The sequence below is a fragment of the Ipomoea triloba genome, chromosome 9 (genome assembly GCF_003576645.1).
Source record: "Ipomoea triloba cultivar NCNSP0323 chromosome 9, ASM357664v1".
Lineage (NCBI taxonomy): Eukaryota > Viridiplantae > Streptophyta > Magnoliopsida > Solanales > Convolvulaceae > Ipomoea > Ipomoea triloba.
In genome coordinates this window covers 692,816-708,711 of record NC_044924.1, presented here as the reverse complement: position 1 = coordinate 708,711, position 15,896 = coordinate 692,816, and the positions used below count along the sequence as shown (strand labels likewise).

At 36.8% G+C, this 15,896-nt stretch overlaps 1 protein-coding gene across 7 annotated transcripts in view; it reads right to left on the bottom strand.

Moving 5' to 3' along the window:
* Positions 1-15,419, bottom strand: part of LOC116028287 (SUMO-activating enzyme subunit 2-like) — a 21,468-nt gene extending 6,049 nt beyond the window's left edge. For 4 of the 7 annotated variants that reach the window (XM_031269939.1, XM_031269940.1, XM_031269941.1 and 1 more), the window contains exons 1-4: positions 15,118-15,419; positions 14,913-15,002; positions 13,659-13,742; positions 13,354-13,572 (exon numbers count right to left, since the gene is read on the bottom strand). In XM_031269939.1, the coding sequence (XP_031125799.1) occupies positions 13,354-13,572; positions 13,659-13,742; positions 14,913-15,002; positions 15,118-15,150 (426 nt within the window). In that variant the 5' untranslated portion in view covers positions 15,151-15,419. Of the gene's footprint in view, positions 1-9,363; positions 9,538-10,123; positions 12,812-13,183; positions 13,573-13,658; positions 13,743-14,912; positions 15,003-15,117 lie in introns of those variants that run through there. The other 3 variants (XM_031269942.1, XM_031269937.1, XM_031269936.1) reach the window with 3 other exon arrangements.
* Positions 15,420-15,896: the final 477 nt, after the last annotated feature.

Here is a 15,896-nt window from a genome sequence, read left to right as displayed (position 1 = left end):
CCGTATTTTACAGTATCAGGTGTAATTGGACATTTTTAAAAATTAAAGGCCTAATTGACTTTTCAACTAAAGTTTATAGATTTATTTAACCCAATATAAAGAATTAGGGTGTAATTGGACATTTTTAAAAATTAAAGGCCTAATTGACTTTTCAACTAAAGTTTATAGACTTATTTAACCCATTATAAAGAACTAGTACTCCACCCATGCGATGCACGGAATATATAAATCAGCGTATACATACATGAGAACAAACAATAAAAAAAAAAACACATACAATTTTATAAATAAATTTACACAATAGAATAAATATGGAATTGAATTCTAAATCACTTTTTATCTTACTAATTGTATTCTTAATAATATAAGTAACACCAAGCACAAAGAAAGTGATAAAGAAGTAATAATAATTGAAATACATCCTCATTATGAATAGTGAAAAATTATAAACACAACAACAAATTTATAACATTACAATTGTAGATGGAAGATTAATAAACACAATACAATAATAAATTTAAAATAAATAATTAACACAATAATAAGTTCGCAACAAAATATACATAAAAAAAGTATTAATAGTTTAAAAAAAAATTAAAAATTTAATTGGCATAATGTACGTAATATAATGCTACAGAAATATTTATATATTCAATGTTTTATTATAAAATTACACAACGTAATAACTTGAAAAAATAAAATTAGAACTTTGTAATTATGAGAATTGAATGAACAATTGCACATTAAAAATCAATAATAAATAAATACATTATCTTGAAATTAAAAAAAACATAAATGAATTAAATAACATTTTTATTAGATTGAAACAATTACCAATTAAATTGCAAGATCATAACTTCTATATTTTCTATATACAACAATCCATTCATACTATTAATAATATTTATATTTTTCATTGTATTTATAGTATAATCTTAAAACAATCAAGAGTCCAATAATATAGATGAGCAGCCCAATTATTTACAATTAATTCAGATCTGCATATGGATTACATAGCCCAGAACCCAGACCCATAAACCCGACCCAGTTACTACCCATAATAATACAAAAATTACACCTAACCCTACACCATACCCACAGGCTGTGGGGTAATCGTTATACCCTGCACCACGGGGCACATAGCAATGTGCACCACGTACGTAAAACGACGTCGTTTTGGTGTTATGGACGCGGACACGAATGACTCCAGAAATTCATTATCTATAATACACATAATCATTATCTATAATACACAGAATTTGCCTAGAATACACAGAATGTTTGCCCAGAATACACAGAATATTGACACAAAATACACAGATGTTAGTGGACGCGAATGACTTCAGGGAATTCATTATCTATAAACACATAATCATTATATAGAATACACAGAACGTTTGCCTAGAATACACAGAATGTTTGCCAAGAATACATAGAATATTGACACAAAATACACAGAACTCATCCTCCTAACATTCGAATGACAAACACATCACAACCTGTGTTAATAACATGAATACACAGAATATTGACACAAAATACACAGAACTCATCCTCCTAAACATTCGAATGCACAAACACATCACAACATGTGTTACTAACATGAATACACATAACAGTTGCCTAGAATACACAGAACGGTTGCCTAGAATACACAGAATGATTGCTTGGAATACACAGAATATTAACATAAATACAGAGACCGCGCGAAACGGGAAACGTGATTTCTAAAAAAAGGACGATTAATTTACAATGCTCAAAACGACGTCGTTTAGGTACGTGGTGCACATTGCTATGTGCACCGTGGTGCATGGTATAATTTGCCCTCGCCGTCGTCTTCCATCCCCTTGAACCCAAACTTTACCCTCTCCATACGCAATCTGTATCGCGATTTCCGGCAACGAAAATCAGAAATAAATCACAAAGACGACGTCCTAACAGCCTAATCTATGTAAGAACTTAAAGTCTTAACATATTACAGTCCTATACTCCTAATTTCCGCCGATTTGAACGCTGCAATTCGACAAAATCAATAGTAAAATGCAGATTACAGTTCGATTTCTCGACTTCTCCGGGCAGATTAGGATACCGGTACTCCTCTTTCATTCAAAGATCGAACAGAAGCTAAGTATCAAAACCCTAACTTAAAAAAAAAATTTCTTTCATTTTAATTACAATCTCGAAATGCATGTGATAAAAATGTAATGTTTCATATTTTTATCTAACAGTTTATTGCACATAAAAATTATGTGATTAAAGTGCATATGTCCATATTTTTTTTTGGAAAAGTGTCAGATTGGCCCCATAAGTCGGGTGGATAGTGCAATTAAGTCCCTAAGTCAAAAAAGCTCCATTTAAGCCCCTTAAACCGGTAAAATTGTTCAATTAAGTCCAAGTTGACTTGTTTATCAGGTTAAATCTTTGAGGTGTTGACACGTGTCCTTTTTTATTTTATTTTTCAAAACAATATTTTATTTATTAAAATTATTATTTATTATAAAAAAAATAATAAAAAAATTTAAAAAAAGAAGAAGAAGAAGAAGCCACTGGCCATGGAAGAGAAGAGAAACCAGGGGTGACCCTCGTCGCCGGCGGGAAGGAGAAGAAAAACCGCCACCGCCGTAGCCACCACCACAACCGTCCCTCTCCCTCTCCGGTGAACTGAGATGCGGCAAGCCTGAAAGACGGAGCTTGAGCGATGGTCGACCTGGTTCATCTCTGCCAGCGAGGTGGACGGAGCAGCAGGCGGCGAGAACTGGACGGAGGTGAGGGTGAGAGAGAGAGACGGAGCTGCATCCTGCCATCGCCGCCGCTGCCAGTCCGACGCCGGAAATAGTTCTCACCGCCTGCTGCTAGAAGAAGAGAAACCAGGGGTGACCCTCGTCGCCGGCGGGAAGGAGAAGACAAGAAGAACCGCCACCCCCGTAGCCACCACCACAACCGTCCCTCTCCCTCTCCTGCAAACTGAGATGCGGCAAGCGTGAAAGACGGAGCTTGAGCGATGGTCGATCTGGTTCATCTCTGCCGGCGAGGTGGACGGAGCAGCAGGCGGTGAGAACTATTTCCGGCGTCGGACTGGCAGCGGCGGCGATGGCAGGATGCAGCTCCGTCTCTCTCTCTCACCCTCACCTCCGTCCAGTTCTCGCCGCCTGCTGCTCCGTCCACCTCGCTGGCAGAGATGAACCAGGTCGACCATCGCTCAAGCTCCGTCTTTCAGGCTTGCCGCATCTCAGTTCACCGGAGAGGGAGAGGGACGGTTGTGGTGGTGGCTACGGCGGTGGCGGTTTTTCTTCTCCTTCCCGCCGGCGACGAGGGTCACCCCTGGTTTCTCTTCCTCTTCCATGGCCAGTGGCTTCTTCTTCTTCTTCTTTTTTTAAATTTTTTTATTATTTGTTTTTTATAATAAATAATAATTTTAATAAATAAAAATATTTGTTTTGAAAAATAAAATAAAAAAGGACACGTGTCAAATATTTGTTTTGAAAAATAAAATAAAAAAGGACACGTGTCAACACCTCAAAGATTTAACCTGATAAACAAGTCAACTTGGACTTAATTGAACAATTTTACCGGTTTAAGGGGCTTAAATGGAGCTTTTTTGACTTAGGGGACTTAATTGCACTATCCACCCGACTTATGGGGCCAATCTGACACTTTTTCCAAAAAAAAATATGGACATATGCACTTTAATCACATAATTTTTATGTGCAATAAACTGTTAGATAAAAATATGAAACATTACATTTTTATCACATGCATTTCGAGATTGTAATTAAAATGAAAGAAAATTTTTTTTTTAAGTTAGGGTTTTGATACTTAGCTTCTGTTCGATCTTTGAATGAAAGAGGAGTACCGGTATCCTAATCTGCCCCGGAGAAGTCGAGAAATCGAACTGTAATCTGCATTTTACTATTGATTTTGTCGAATTGCAGCGTTCAAATCGGCGGAAATTAGGAGTATAGGACTGTAATATGTTAAGACTTTAAGTTCTTACATAGATTAGGCTGTTAGGACGTCGTCTTTGTGATTTATTTCTGATTTTCGTTGCCGGAAATCGCGATACAGATTGCGTATGGAGAGGGTAAAGTTTGGGTTCAAGGGGATGGAAGACGACGGCCGAGGGCAAATTATACCATGCACCACGGTGCACATAGCAATGTGCACCACGTACCTAAACGACGTCGTTTTGAGCATTGTAAATTAATCGTCCTTTTTTTAGAAATCACGTTTCCCGTTTCGCGCGGTCTCTGTATTTATGTTAATATTCTGTGTATTCCAAGCAATCATTCTGTGTATTCTAGGCAACCGTTCTGTGTATTCTAGGCAACTGTTATGTGTATTCATGTTAGTAACACATGTTGTGATGTGTTTGTGCATTCGAATGTTTAGGAGGATGAGTTCTGTGTATTTTGTGTCAATATTCTGTGTATTCATGTTATTAACACAGGTTGTGATGTGTTTGTACATTCAAATGTTAGGAGGATGAGTTCTGTGTATTTTGTGTCAATATTCTATGTATTCTTGGCAAACATTCTGTGTATTCTAGGCAAACGTTCTGTGTATTCTATATAATGATTATGTGTTTATAGATAATGAATTCCCTGAAGTCATTCGCGTCCACTAACATCTGTGTATTTTGTGTCAATATTCTGTGTATTCTGGGCAAACATTTTGTGTATTCTAGGCAAACATTCTGTGTATTATAGATAATGATTATGTGTATTATAGATAATGAATTTTCTGGAGTCATTCGTGTCTGCATCCAATAACACCAAAACGACGTCGTTTTACGTACGTGGTGCACATTGCTATGTGCCCCGTGGTGCAGGGTATAACGATTACCCCACAGCCTGTGGGTATGGTGTAGGGTTAGGTGTAATTTTTGTATTATTATGGGTAGTAACTGGGTCGGGTTTATGGGTCTGGGTTCTGGGCTATGTAATCCATATGCAGATCTGAATTAATTGTAAATAATTGGGCTGCTCATCTATATTATTGGACTCTTGATTGTTTTAAGATTATACTATAAATACAATGAAAAATATAAATATTATTAATAGTATGAATGGATTGTTGTATATAGAAAATATAGAAGTTATGATCTTGCAATTTAATTGGTAATTGTTTCAATCTAATAAAAATGTTATTTAATTCATTTATGTTTTTTTTAATTTCAAGATAATGTATTTATTTATTATTGATTTTTAATGTGCAATTTGTTCATTCAATTCTCATAATTACAAAGTTCTAATTTTATTTTTTCAAGTTATTACGTTGTGTAATTTTATAATAAAACATTGAATATATAAATATTTCTGTAGCATTATATTACGTACATTATGCCAATTAAATTTTTAATTTTTTTTTAAACTATTAATACTTTTTTTATGTATATTTTGTTGCGAACTTATTATTGTGTTAATTATTTATTTTAAATTTATTATTGTATTGTGTTTATTAATCTTCCATCTACAATTGTAATGTTATAAATTTGTTGTTGTGTTTATAATTTTTCACTATTCATAATGAGGATGTATTTCAATTATTATTACTTCTTTATCACTTTCTTTGTGCTTGGTGTTACTTATATTATTAAGAATACAATTAGTAAGATAAAAAGTGATTTAGAATTCAATTCCATATTTATTCTATTGTGTAAATTTATTTATAAAATTGTATGTGTTTTTTTTTTTTTATTGTTTGTTCTCATGTATGTATACGCTGATTTATATATTCCGTGCATCGCATGGGTGGAGTACTAGTTCTTTATAATGGGTTAAATAAGTCTATAAACTTTAGTTGAAAAGTCAATTAGGCCTTTAATTTTTAAAAATGTCCAATTACACCCTAATTCTTTATATTGGGTTAAATAAATCTATAAACTTTAGTTGAAAAGTCAATTAGGCCTTTAATTTTTAAAAATGTCCAATTACACCTGATACTGTAAAATACGGGCACCAAGGAAAACCGGAAAATACGATCTTATATAGCTCAAGGATCCAAACCCGATTACAAGTCAATAAATGCTCAAAGGGCTCGGCGGGTCGGCAGTGGGCTTCCTTACTATCCGAGCTCTCTTTAAGTCTTAGTCTAGAAACGGCCAAAAGATCCTCTCTGTCCTCATAAATGCGTTATTTATAAGGGAGAAAAGTGCGAGTGCCGGACCTCCGGCATGACGGGAACGTGGCGCACATGCGCCCACCTCACTCTACGCCCAAGCGGGAAGAGGTACGTGGCGGTCATTGGCACGTCGCGTCGGGGCCCATCGGGGCACTGTTCGGCCCGTGACGACCGGCTTTCCGGCCGACCATACGCCGATAAACTGACCTCCCGACCGCACGCTACCCGACCGGGTCCGAAGTGTGTCCGACCGGTCCTGGAGTATATGTACTATCAACACCCTTTAACCGCAAATTATATTGTGGACCATGCATTGTGGACCATGATCATAACTGATACTGCAGTTGTGTTGAAAGGATACTGCAGTTGTGTTGAAAGGAAACTGCAGTTGCACAAAACAGAGACCGTTCATCCGTTCAACACAACTACAGTATCCTTTCAACACAACTGCAATATCCGTTAAACACAACTGCAATTCCAGATGGATGACACGACCTCTGTTCCGCGCAACTACAGTTCCCTTTCACCACAACTACAGTATCAGTTCAACACACAACTGCTGTATCAACCATGACCCATGGTCCACAATGCATTGTGGACAATGGTCCATGGTATAACAACTGCCCTTTAACATGTTATATCGGTAGTTGACTAGTTATTACAGATCATCCTCATTCTGGCATCATCTCACACGAAATTCCGACGACAGTCAAACCGTCGCGATCGCCTTCTTCGGTGGAACTCCGGTGAAAACTGTTTGCCTTCTCCATGAAAAGTGACCAGATCTGGACTTGGTCCCAATAATCGTTCATCATCAATATCGCACATCATCCATTCGAAACAACAATTTGGAAATTTCGTTGATAGTGGTTTGCTAACACCATTATCTGATATGAGTAATGATGCGTTTGATAGACTGTATTTAAATTTTTAATCCTTGATTAATATATCTTTATAATTATATATCTTAAATAGTGTTTTACCCGTGCGATATAAAATAAACGCGAATCTGGCGGTTGGTGGACTCAGGCTCGCCGCCACGAATCACGCCGTTGTTAGGTATCAGTATCGGTATTCCGGTGGAGTTTCGAAGAAGATCGAAAAACAATTCCGTTAAGACTTTCTCAAAAAAATAAAAAATAAAAAAATTCCTGTTAAGACTTATCGCCACAGGCCACTGAATGGATTCTGGTCAGAGGCTTTGATTTGGGTCAGTATGTGAGCTGTAGCCTGCAGGGAATAAACTTGGGTTGTTGATTTGGTAGTATTTTGGGCCTAGAGGCTAGGCCTAGTTTGGTCATGATGTAGCCCTTTCGTTTTCAAATTGACAAATTCGTTTCTTTTGCAAATTGACCTTTTTTTTGGAGAGATTTGCAATTTGACCTTTATATACACACACACACTGACACACACACAAATGTTTGGTGTGTCTCTCTAAATCATCATGTCTCTTTTTATTAGAGAATAAACTCCTTATCATTTTTGTAAGGAATAAGAGCCAAATAGGCCACTCAATTACACACAAAAATGCAAAATGCAATTAGGCTATAGAATTCAAAAAAATTATAATTAGATCCCTAAACACCACAAATATCTATATAGACAGTTGTATGCGTAATTGTCTATCACGATCAAATTTAATTTTTTAGTTTTATTTATTTATAATATAATGTGTAATATAAATTATTATGTTGAGTATATAATGAATATTAGGTGAGAATGTAAAGTAGAAATATCCCTAATTATTGTAGATGGTCTCATAATTCTAACATTCTTTTCTTCAAAATGACACCTACAATCCTACAACAGCATCAAGTACAAATTGAATAATAGACATTGCTGAATTCAATAACCTAAATCTATTGTATTCGCATGCTAAAATAATACGAGGAATTTTAGTATTAATCCTTTTTATAACAATTATCAATTCTAGCATAATTTGAAATTTAAATGAAAAAAAAACGACAATAAGCAAAAATCGTGCACATATGCCAAACTTGTTTTATCCAAAACTTTTACCACTTATGTTGTTTTTGAAAATAATTTTCGTTTTTCATTTACAAATTTTAAATACTTTCCCTTTTTACCATTTTTTTTTTAATTTTGTATTTTACCACGGGTAATCTCTCATTTCCTACAAGTTATTCACATTTTCGCCAAATTTTCTATTATTATTAAATACGCTAGTAGGGCAAATTCTACAAGAAAATCTACAGATTTGTCTTGTGTTGACAAAGAGGAATATGATCAGTCAAAATTTGAAATTCGAAGGATTACAATTGATCAATTTAAAAGTGAAGAACTAAATGTGACAAAATCACAAAACTCGTAGGATCTGAGATGACATTAATTCTGTATTTAAAATATCAAAAAAAAGCTGCTGAACAAATGCAGGAGAATCTGAAACGACGACACCTTATTAATTGTTGTTTTCCGGTTTGGGTAAAAGCTTGCTGAAATGATTTAAGGGGGTGTTTGGTTGGATGGAAAACATTTTCCCACAAGTTGAGGAAAATGATGTTTTATGTTGTTTGGTTGGATGGAAAACAATTTCCATGGAAAAAGTTTTCCTTAACAATGAGGAAAACATTTTCCTAGCAAATCTTAGGTATTTTGTTTTCCATGGAAAACTTTTTCCATGGAAAACTAGTATTACAATTTTGCCCCCACTAAACTTTATTAATTACTCTTATTATTATTATTATTATTATTATATTATTATTATTATTATTATTATTATTATTATTATTGTGTAGGGTTATTTATGTCATTATACACATTATTCCTTATCATTCCAAACTCAACCAAACAATGGAATTCATATTCCCAGTAATTTCTTTTCTACCAACCAAACAATATAATCCACTTTCCTGGTAATTTGTTTTCCATGGAATTTGAATTCTATTTCCTTCAAATATTTTCCAGCGAACCAAACGGGCTGTTAATGTTGGGTGTTAAAAGTAGAAAAAAGAAAAAAAGGCAAGAAAATGGGCGCGTTTGTTCAAAAACGGTGGACTGCCGGTCCTACGTCGCTCGAGCCCACCTAGCTGGTCTGCTCCTGGCCCCGCGTTTGCCTGTCTCTCTCAGCTTGGTTGGCTCTCTATCTCTCTCCACATATTATTATTATTATTATTATTATTATTATTATTATTATATATATATATATATATATATATATATATATATATATATATATCATATATTCCGTATATCATTACATATATACATATACACACACATACATTTTGTATACGCCTACCTGGTACTTCTGCTAGTGAGAGAAAGTCCAAAAGACAACCATGGAAACTAAGCACTCGAATGTTAAACAACGAATTGACTCCGAAATCTGTTCGCACAAAGTACGGCTTTCTCATTCTCTGTCCACATCGACACCCGCCGCTTCTTCCTCTAAGGTCTCTGTCTCAATACATTTTTACTTTTCTTTTATTATACATATATATACACATGCGACTATACAATACATGCATATATTATATATATACATATATACACGACTATTTCCGCCTTTAAGTTACTTTCGTTATTGATCGTTTGTGGTTTTACCTGTTGCGTTGCAGACTAAGAGGAAGATGCCATTGGAGAGCAAGGAAAAGCTAGTTTCTAAAAAGCCTAAAATTCTCAAATCTAAGGCTAAACAAGTAAAAAATCTTTCTAGATTATGTTTTTGCTTTAAGGATCTGCGTGAGTTTATGCTGTGTTTCTGTATCTGTATTTTGAGTTCTATTTTGCATAGATTTGTTGTTTGTGTGATGCGTGCTCCTTTTGGTTTTGTGTAGCAGTGTTGATGATTCTTAATTTCTTATGTATTGTGGTAATGGAGAATCATTTGGAGCAATCAGTGTTAGACTGGTTATTTGGACCATGTATTCAGGGGAAATGTATATTCAGTAAACAAATAATATACATACATTTAGTATATTAAAAATGTATTTTTTGTTATGATCCACACAACACTACGTGGACCATGGTCCACCCACAATAATTTTCGCAGCACCGACCACCAAGGCTCTAATATCCCATCCAATATAACCTAACAACTTAATAATAGTCCAATTACTAGAGTACGTAGAATAATCTCTCATGTTTATCTGGGTAACATATGTAGTTACAGTACGCAGTAGTAGTAGTAGTATTGCATGTCTAGTTGTTACACATACAAGTTTTAATTTTGAGGTTGGAAGGGGACCATGAATCAAGAATGACAAGGTTTCTTTAGCTTCCACGGAAGGAGAGGAGGTCTCTTCCCTCTGCGTGCACTGCTTTCTAACGCTTCTTGCATCTCTAGTAGTAATGAAAGGGAAAGAAGAAACGAAGGCACTCGAGAAGAAGCTAAGTAGTGACGTGACGATCATCATTTTTTTTTTATCTAATCAAGCTTGCTTGCTAGGATAGCTTAGCCTCAATTCATGCATGCATGCGCTGCTTCTTATTAGCTTTATTATAAAAGAAGTGATCGAAAATCAAGTCAAAGTGCTAAAACGTAACCACTGTCTTATCCTGGCCGGGATGCAATAATGGCTCCTTCCTAGCTTCTTCATATCAATTATTCCTTCTTTTTTACTAAAAAAAAAAAAAAATCAAGTTGCATGCCAATTCAAACAAGTTAGTTCTTCTTCACCAATTCGAGCTTCAGAACAACACGAGTGTGATAATGAAGGAGTTTCTTGTCAATGTCACGACGGAGCATTTCCCGTTGAAGTTCAAGCCGAAAGGCACCGTTGCATTCGTTAATGCCATTGAATTCGTCTCCGCCCCCAATCCGCTCATCGGTGAATACGCCACCCTTCTTTTCCCCGTTTCACAGAAATTCGAGCTCTCAACTCACAGCTTTCAGACCGTCTACCGCCTTAACGTGGGCGGCCCTGAAATTCTAACCGACCAAAACTCCTTACAGAGAATATGGCACCCCGACACTCCATACCTTGACCCTATGCAAATGGGAAAGAATGTCGCGGTTTCGCCGGCGATCATCTCCTATCCGGAAGTGGGAGGCTCGTCGCTCATTGCTCCACCGTTGGTTTATGCATCGGCGCTAGAACTCGCAGATTCCAAATCGGTGAAACCTAATTTTAACATCACTTGGAGAATGGACGTTACTGTTCATTTCTGGTATCTTATTCGTCTCCATTTCTGCGATATCGTTAGCAAGTCGCTGAATGAGCTATATTTCAACGTGTATATCAACGACAAGATAGCAATTTCGGGGCTGGATTTATCGACGTTGACAAGGCTATTGGCGACGGCGTACTACAAAGATATTGTGGTGAATTCCACCATGGTTTCCAGTCCGCTGGAGATTAAAATTTCTCCCGTGGATGATGAAGCTCAGGGGACGAGAAATGCGATTCTTAATGGGGTGGAAGTGCTTAAGATGAATGATTCCGTGGGGAGTTTGGACGGAGAATTCGGCGTGGACGGGACAAGAGCGTCGGATAGGACGAACGGAGACCGTCAAACGGTTGCGGCCGTAGGCTTCGCGATGATGTTTGGTTCGTTCGTAGGGTTAGGCGCGATGGCGGTAAAGTGGCGGAAGCGGCCGCAGGACTGGCGGAGGAGGAGCAGTTTCTCGTCGTGGTTGCTTCCCGTCCACGCCAAAGACGCAACTTTCACGAACCCTAACAGAACTCCATTAGGATCGCGGCAGAGCTTGTTCTTCTCATCAACGACCGAATTCGGCAGGTATTTCTCGTTCTTGGAATTGCAGGAGGCGACGAACAATTCGGAGACAACGAAAATCATCGGAATCGGAGGGTTCGGGAGCGTGTATTTGAGATTAGTGGACGAGAAAACCAAAATCGCCGTGAAACGGGGAAATCCGCAATTGAAACAAGGCTTCCACGAATTCCAGACGGAAATTCATATGTTATCCAAACTCCGGCACCGGCATTTAGTATCCCTAATTGGATACTGCGACGAGAACAATGAGATGTGTCTGGTTTATGAATACATGTCCAATGGCCCCTTACGGGACCATCTTTACGGCAAGAATTTACCCTCCCTTTCATGGAAACAACGCCTGGAAATCTGCATCAGAGCCGCCAGGGGACTACATTACCTGCATACAGGCGCGGCGTAGGGATAATCCACCAGGACGTGAAGAGCACCAACATCTTGCTCGACGAAAAGTTCGTTGCGAAAATGGTGGATTTCGGGCTGTCCAAAAACGCATCTACCGCGCCGGAACAGAATCACGTGAGCACCTCCGTGAAAGGCAGTTTCGAGTACCTTGATCCAGAGTACTTCAAAAAGCAACAATTAACTGATAAATCAAATGTCTATTCATTCGGAGTAGTACTTCTTGAAGTATTATGTGCCCGGCAAGCCATTAATCTTCAGCTACCGAGGGATCAGATGAACTTGGTGGAGTGGGCAATTGATCCCACGCTTGTGGGGCAAATAAACCCGGAATCGATGAGGAAATTTGCAGAAGCTGCAGAGAAATGCTTGGCAGAATACGGGGCCGATAGGCCTACCATGGGAGATGTGTTTTGGAATCTTGAATATGCATTGCAGCTGCAAGAGGCATCTGCAATGGGGAAACCAACGAAGAAAACAAGTCGTTTGCAGCGCCAAATTCGCAGGCTGTGATTTCGCCTTCCATTGCCCCCTCTAACAATCCCTTCAGTCATTTAGCTACTGAGTAGTTTGAAACCAGAACCAGCACAGCAGCCTGTTAGTATTAGCACCCAATTCAGGAGTGAAGAAGCAGCAGCAACAACATCTCATCCTTAGTTACTATGTTAGTTTTATGTCTCTAACGTTAGTTAATTCATTACTTGTACTGGTTTAGTCAGATAGATGATTGAGTCTTGTATTCCTTCATATAGTACAGTGTTTATTACACTTTACATTTGTTTTTTTTTTGAGGTTTGGATCCTTCGTTCTCTCCCAAATTGCAAAACAAAACGACCAGAAACATGAAAGAAATGTATGTTTTGAAAACTTTAAGGTCCTATTTGATAAAATAGTTAGTTTATCAGTTAATTTTGACTTATTTGATCACTATTAGCTTATTTGTCGTCAAAGCACTCAGTTAAAGCTGTTTATCCAAACTGGCTCATAACATCATAATCAGTTTTCCTATTTACACATCGTCAAAAACTTTCATCTGACCCTAATCAGAAAGATCGATGGTGGTTACGTATAAATCTCAAGAAAATAAGTTACCAAACACCCGTGAATAATGAATAATCTATAAGGTGGCAACAGTACCTGTCCAAGGAATCCAGTTATCCCACTCTCAACCAATGGAACGCCAGCTGCCAAGCAAAGGCGGTTCACATGTCGCCTAGCATCTAAATTGTCAAGCCCATTTAGAACAACATTGAATTCCTTGAAGAAATCGACACCGAAGTTGGGATCTTTAACATTTGCATGGTAAGGTTCAATTTTTATTCCAGGCCTAAATTTTAAGACAGCTTCCCTAGCAACCTGGGTAAGATTTTGAGAAAGCATTATAACCGGAGAATTTTGAATATGCTAAAATATTGCAACTTAAGATATGAGAAGAAACTCACTTTGGCTTTAGATTGCCCGACATGAGACTGCCGGAACAAAAACTGTCTGTTTAAGTTGCTTACTTCTATTGTGTCCATGTCAACCTGCAAAGTAGTACAATGAACAAATTAAAACCCCAAAAATTAAATAAAAGTGGATCAAATTGTTAATCATTTATATAAACCAAGCTGTAGAGTGTATATATATATCTTCTAATATATATATCTACTTGATATCAAAACATAGGTGGAACCCGTCCTGCCAATTGAAGTGTCAAAGACAGCAGTAACAATCAGTCCAATTTTCTCATTTGTCACATAACAACAAAGCATTGCAGATGCCATAGCTCCATTGTTTACATCCATTCCTTATAATTTCATGAAACTACTCCAATCTCATCAGTCACTACTCACTAAGTCCTATCATTTTACATAAATTCTTGTTTTTTTCCCTCAAATATAGAATTTCACTAATTCCCAATCCTAAGATTTAACTTCAACNGTAGTACAATGAACAAATTAAAACCCCAAAAATTAAATAAAAGTGGATCAAATTGTTAATCATTTATATAAACCAAGCTGTAGAGTGTATATATATATCTTCTAATATATATATCTACTTGATATCAAAACATAGGTGGAACCCGTCCTGCCAATTGAAGTGTCAAAGACAGCAGTAACAATCAGTCCAATTTTCTCATTTGTCACATAACAACAAAGCATTGCAGATGCCATAGCTCCATTGTTTACATCCATTCCTTATAATTTCATGAAACTACTCCAATCTCATCAGTCACTACTCACTAAGTCCTATCATTTTACATAAATTCTTGTTTTTTTCCCTCAAATATAGAATTTCACTAATTCCCAATCCTAAGATTTAACTTCAACTCTCAGATAACTACCCTTCAACATCCATAAATGGATGAATCTTTAGTTGAGGGGTAATAAAATTCACTTAGACCTAATCAAAGAATCATCTTAAAAAATCACAACTGAGTTTAGCCTGCAAATAAATAAATAAATATAACTTCATGAAAGGAGCAAATTTCAGAAAGCAAAACCATCTAAGGACTAAGGTATGCTTATGTCACTTAGTTTTTCCAGCCCACTCAGCCAGAAAGTGGCTTCGTATTATCATTACAAACACCAGAGATACCCCACTCTAACCCATTAAAATCCAAACCAATAAACCCAAAAAGTTGGTCATAAACCCTAAAATTCATGTTTTGAAAGTTGAGAATACTCCAAAAGTAGGGCACAAATTGAACTCACGATGTGAATGTTCTGAAAGCCAGAGAGAGCAAGGGTTTTTAGAAGCTCACAGCCAATGCCACCGGCACCAACCATGAGCACTTTTGCGGCCTAAAAACAGTCAAATAGCGCCATCAGTAGCAATAAATCAAGCGAGAAATTCATAAACTTATTGCATCAAAGAACCAATTTTGCAGACCTCACACAGCGTCTCAAAACCACATACCTTGATTGCGGACATCTGTTCCTCGGAAGCCATGAGAGGAGATACAAGAGAGATACTGAGGGGTAGAGTGTGACGCCGTACGAATAGCACCACGTTGTGTACTACATAGACAGACAAAAAGGAGAATCTAGACGGGATTTCGCCGGAGAGGTCGAGTTCGAGTTCGAGTTCGAGGAAAGTACTCTAAAAGAGAAAAATCTGTGTCGATACACGAAGGCGTAATCACTGCTCAAAATGTTCTTGTCCTGTACTCCGATGCGGCATGCCTTATAAACTTCTTCGCAGGCTGCGCTGCGACTTGCCGATACTGCTAAAAGGTCAAACATTGCTGTGTTTTCTTGATTTTAAGTTTTTTTACACTCCAAAAAATACCATAACGTAAATATGCCAAGTACCAAGTAACATTGTATTTTTGCAAAAAAAAAAAAAAAGAAAAAAAAAAAAAAAGAAGAAGAAGAAGAAGAAGAAGAAGTAACATTGGATTAATCATTACGAAATTACCTCTCAACTCAATCAAACTCCAATCTTTACCCATACATCTTCTTTAATTTACAAAATAAGCCCACATCGATTACATGAAAATATGTTTTAGATGAAATCTATCTCATAATCCTGATCCGTTAGTAGACTGCTCTCGTAAAAAGTGAAACTTGAAATTTACCAAACTCCATCCTCTAATTATGCATATTAACTTGAAATTTACCAAACTCCATCCTCTAATTATGCATATTGTAGAAGAATAATATTGTATTAATATATGTATATAATTTTTTTGTCTG